This window comes from Buceros rhinoceros, unplaced genomic scaffold (assembly GCF_000710305.1).
Source record: "Buceros rhinoceros silvestris isolate BGI_N320 unplaced genomic scaffold, ASM71030v1 scaffold18474, whole genome shotgun sequence".
Taxonomy (NCBI): Eukaryota; Metazoa; Chordata; class Aves; order Bucerotiformes; family Bucerotidae; genus Buceros; species Buceros rhinoceros.
The window spans coordinates 39840-44681 of record NW_010410228.1 but is presented as its reverse complement, the minus strand read 5'-3'; the positions used below and the strand labels follow the sequence as shown (position 1 = coordinate 44681).

At 56.2% G+C, this 4842-nt stretch overlaps 1 protein-coding gene across 2 annotated transcripts in view; it reads right to left on the bottom strand.

Moving 5' to 3' along the window:
- Positions 1 to 2430: 2430 nt before the first annotated feature.
- NPRL3 (nitrogen permease regulator-like 3 (S. cerevisiae)) overlaps positions 2431 to 4842 on the bottom strand; it is a 41157-nt gene continuing 38745 nt past the window's right edge. For both annotated transcript variants that reach the window (XM_010135545.1, XM_010135546.1), the window contains one exon: positions 2431 to 2596. In XM_010135545.1, the coding sequence (XP_010133847.1) occupies positions 2431 to 2596 (166 nt within the window). The remainder of the gene's footprint in view (positions 2597 to 4842) is intronic.

Here is a 4842-nt window from a genome sequence, read left to right as displayed (position 1 = left end):
TGTACTTTATCATAGTGAATGCGATGAGGTGGAATTCTATTTGTGGGACAGACTGGTGGGGGTCTCCCAGCCAGAAATGAGCTTGGCCTTTGGCTTTGAAGGCCACTTTCTCCCTTGCCAGTGGATCCAGGCTGAATCGAGGTTCAGAGCTCGGCCCTGCCGTACTGCTCCCTCCCCGCTGGCCATCCCTCAGTCGCTCCAGGGGACCGGTCACAAGACTGGATGGCAGCAGGGCTGCCTGAAAGGACGAGAGCTGGGAGAAGAGGAGGCGAAGGAGGGCTCTTACTGCTGTCTACAGCTACCTCATGGGAGGGCGCAGAGACGCCGGAGCCAGGCTTTTGTCCGGCAGGATGGAGGCAGTGGGCACGGGCTGGAAAACAGGAAATCCCCGTTAGCTGTGTGGAAAAAGTTTTCATCGTGAGGGTGGGCAAACACTGGAACAGGGGCCCAGAGAAGCTGCAGGACTTTCAGACCTCTGCTGGACAAGCCCCTGAGTGACCCGATCTAACACATTTTGTTTGAGCAGAGGTTTGGGCAGACCTCCAGAGCGGCCTTCCAGCCTTCACCAGTCTGTAACGTCCAGCTTACAGAACAAGAACGGGTTTTGTTTCTTTTCCCAGATGCTTTCGAGACCAGTTCAAACCTTCCCAGTGTGTGAACCCCAGCACAGAGGAAGCACCGATGCAGGTTTCTGCGATGCTGCAACCTGCCATGAGGTACAGGGGGGAGATACCCTCTAGGATTCAGGGCAGACCCTGCAGACCTGCAGCCACACTGGCAGTTTGAGTGGTGACAGGAACGCACCCCGCACCCCACCCTCACCTTAGGATTCACATGCAAGAAAAAACCTCCATTTTTCAAAACCCACACCTGAAAAAAGTTTTGTTTGGTCCCTTCTGAACAGCCCTTGTTAGGCCCATCTCAGTAGCTCACCTCGGGGAGGGGCACTTGCTGGGGGCTGGCTGGGACTGGGGCTCTACAGCGATGCTGATGGGATTTTCAGGCCGGTTGTTGCTGTTGCTCTTCTGGAAGCCCCTGCCAGCAGCAGAGGGGCCTCACTGAAGGAACTGTGCCTAAGCAGCTGTCACAGGTACCTCGTGCACTGTGGACACCGGGCTCTTCCGCCGTGACTGTACCTTACTGGTGGTAGGTAACTTGTATGAAGCTCCCAGTTTCACCCAGCTTGTGTGGCCAAGTGAAGCTGTTCTCTGAGAGCCTGCAACTCCGGGAAAAACTCCAGTGCGTGTGTGTGGTATCAGGGAAGGTTTTAAGGCAGAGCCTGACAGTTTTTTTAACACGACAGCCCCCCTGGAAGCCCCCACCATGGAGATGAAGGTCTTCCCCCTCTTCCCTCAGAGGCCAGCCCCTGCTGCCTCGCGGGGCAGGCAGCAGCTGTGAGGGTCAGCTGGCATGAGCTCCTGCTGTCCCCAGAAAGAGGGTTGTCACCTCTTGTTCCTGCCCCAGCAGAGCTGGAGGAGCAGCCCTGAAGCAGGTCAGGAACCCAGTCGTGACCAGACCTGTATGTTGTTTTTCAGCTGGACAGCTTTAACTCAGGCCAAGTTCCCAGCCTGGCTCCCTGCGGCCACAGCCGTGCCTGGAGGAACAAAACAAGCCCTGGGGGACAAGTCTGAGTGCTTTTAGCACCAGCCTCTGGCTGTGTGGAACTATCATGTCCACGCACTTGCAGCTTGGCCAGCTCATTTCAGTCCTGCTCAGCAGCCCAACTCCCCACCCCTAGTCAGGAACTGGGAACCCTGAACACCCGCAAACGCGCAGGCTGCTCGGTGACAGCCGAGCTCCAGTAGTAATGAGGGACTGGGAAGAGCAAATGACAAGCTGTAAGTAACACGGTGAACACGTTCTCATTCATGGAACTGTTTACTTGCAATACTTTGCCTTCCAGCCTGGATCCTCACTGCTGCCAGGTACAGCAATCAAACAGAATTCCGTGGTGCCCAGGGACATGTCCTGAAAAGCCAGCCCTGAGCAGAGGCCACGCGCGCTCTGCCGTGGGGACAGGCTGCTCACAAACGGTGCTCACGGCTGAGTGACCCAGTGGTCATGGTGCTGGAGAGCAGAGAAAGCTCTTCTGCTGCACCAGCGCCCACCCAAAGGTGAAACAGTCAGTAATGCTGCAATGGAAATCCGCTTGGGCCACTCGCACAAGACCTGGGGAGGGAGAGGGGACCATGGCGTGGCAGGAATCGGGGCTGAGCAGCACATGCTGTCCTGTAGCAGGGCCCAGAGCCCTCACACAGACTGGCCTCAGCTGTAGCCACAGGGAGCAGGGGAAGCCGAGGCACGGAGGGCAAGGGCCTTCTCTGTGTCACATGAAGGAACAGGCAAGAAGGAACTGAAATCACCTCCACAGGCATCCTTTAGACTGTCAGCATGGCGAGCGTAGCAGGGTCCCTTCCTTCGCCAGCAGAGTCACTTTAAGAGAGACTGGAAAACCGAAATCACGGGGTCCTCGTGGCTGGTCACCACCAGCACGCTGCGGAACTTGTCAAACAGCATCAGCAGCTGGGAGCGACGCATGTTCTCGTTGTACATGATCTCCTCCAAATGGTGCCGGCCTCGGAAATAGTGCAGCAGCCTGCAGGGAAGGAGAGCAAGGGAGGCGGGTGGGCCGAAAGCAAGTGCACGCAGCTAGAACCGATACTGCCACCCTCAAGGGTTCCTCTCCCAGAGCAGGAGGTGTTTGGGCTGTGTCCTCCTCTACATGAGGAGTGACATGCACTACCCCGGTCCTCACCTCAGGCGTGCCTAGCACAGAAACCCCTGGAAAAGCAGGGGGCACGCTGCTTCGGGGCTTTGCAAAGCTCCTCCCCGGATCAGAAGGTTTCCAGACCTGGGGCATCTCCTGAGACTGTCAATTTTCAACGTAGTTTTAACTCCAGAAAGCGAGGAACAAGTGCCAAGAAGCCTCAAGAAGTCAGGACGTGGCAGATGTACTTCCGCGCTCTCTTAGCTGGGTCTACGCTGCCCTTCGCCCCAGCTCTGCATCACAGGCCTGGGGACCTACCCTTGATGTCAGAATTAGGAGCATATTTTCCCTCACAGCAGCCCAAGGTCTTGGTGACTACGAGCTGCGTGCTCTTGAGGTCCAGTCAGCTTGGGTTAGGTGGAGCAGTCACAACAGGGAGGTGGCCATTTTGGTGACAGACACCACAGAGAAGCTCTGGGAGTTACAAAGCCCCCAAAGAGCCCCCAAGCCCTGAAGCCCAAGGTCAGACCACACTGGCTTCTTAAATTCCCAGTTCTTTTTAAGGAGAGACAGAAACAGCCTTTTGCTGGCTGCCAACCTGCCAGAGCCATCAGATAACCTCGTCCCCGCGCAGTCCACCACGGCAGGGTCTGAGACAAACCGCTGCAGCCTCTTCCCTGCAGCAAGTCCCTCGTGGCTGAGGACCTGCTCCCAGAGACCTGCCAGAGCCGTGACACCATGCCAGGCTCCAGGCGAAGCTCGAGCGTGCTGCTCGCTCTCTGTAACTGTGTGAACAACCTCCCAAACGCAGGAACTGCACGTGTCACTCCAGCAGTCCTCCCCACCAGGGCCCGAACGGCTGTGCCAGAATCACTTCCCCAGCTACGCAGACAGATGTGTGTCCACATGTGTTACCCATCACGCTCTGCTCTGCGCTTCAGCTGCCTTTGCTCGTGTTTCCACACCCGTCGGCAGTTCAGGAGTACGCTGGCCTGCTGCTTCATGCCAACTGACAGCAGCAGTGAGTGGAGATGACCAGATCTGTTTTCCAGTTGATTCATACAGTCCTCAAGCAGGGGCAGCCCCCGAAAGACACCAGGTGTCCCTGGAGCACTCCTGCCTGGCTTCACAGGACAGCAGGACGGGGCCTCTCATGCATTCGCTGAAGGACTGACGTTTGCCTGACGTCTTCTGCTGCTCAGGCTGGGCACTCCTGTCACGCACTGCCCTTCAGGGGTGACTGGAAAGGAGTCACTGTGCGACTCCATCACACCCTCCCTCTACACTGCACAGAGCTGGTGTCACCTCTAGTCCACTGCCACCTGTGTTTCTCTGCTCCCCAATCTGCCGTGCCCCTCCTCACCAGCTCTGTTCCATGAACAGCTGGAAGAAGCTCCGAGGCAGGACCTTCACTGCCTCATCCTGCAGGCAGCCCTGGGCTGCGCATCCCCGGCACAGTGCAAACTCCCTTCTGCTCTGACATTCATCATCTGCCTGCTCTCAAACTGGCACCATTATGTGGAATGTCACTGCTGTGTCCCTGTACCTGCAGGACAAACAAACACGGGACAAACAAGCTCCAGTCATGTTTCGCTCTGCACTCTCGGGCTGAGCCGTTGCCTTCTGCAGTATCTCCCACTGGCTATTTCAGTCAGACTAACTGGCTTCCCCCGCCCGGGCCAATGGCAACCAGCGTGCATGGAGAAGCGGCCGTTAGCAGGGACAGTGTTGGTTTGTGTGTGTATGTGTCAAAACCAGACCCTTCCCTGGGGTACTGACAGACACTTCTGTATATTGTATCTTTATAACTTGTACCACTCTTCAAAAAGAGATTTTGAAAGAGGTTTTAGACTCTCCGTATTCTCTCCCTGCCACAAGCTGCTCGCTGGGATCGCCCGTGCGCTCATCTCCTGGCACAGCGTCCTGTCCGCGTGATCACGACCTGGCTTTCAACAGCAACCCAGACTGAGCAGTTTTCCAATAAATAAATCTATCCTACATTCAGAAAGAGTCTGGATTTGTAACCGGTCGAGATGAAATACTTTCCACTCCAATAAAAGCTAGAGAGGATATTAAAGAATATCACAAAAATGCCAGCTGGAAGACACCTCCGAAGTCTAGTCCAGCATCCTGCT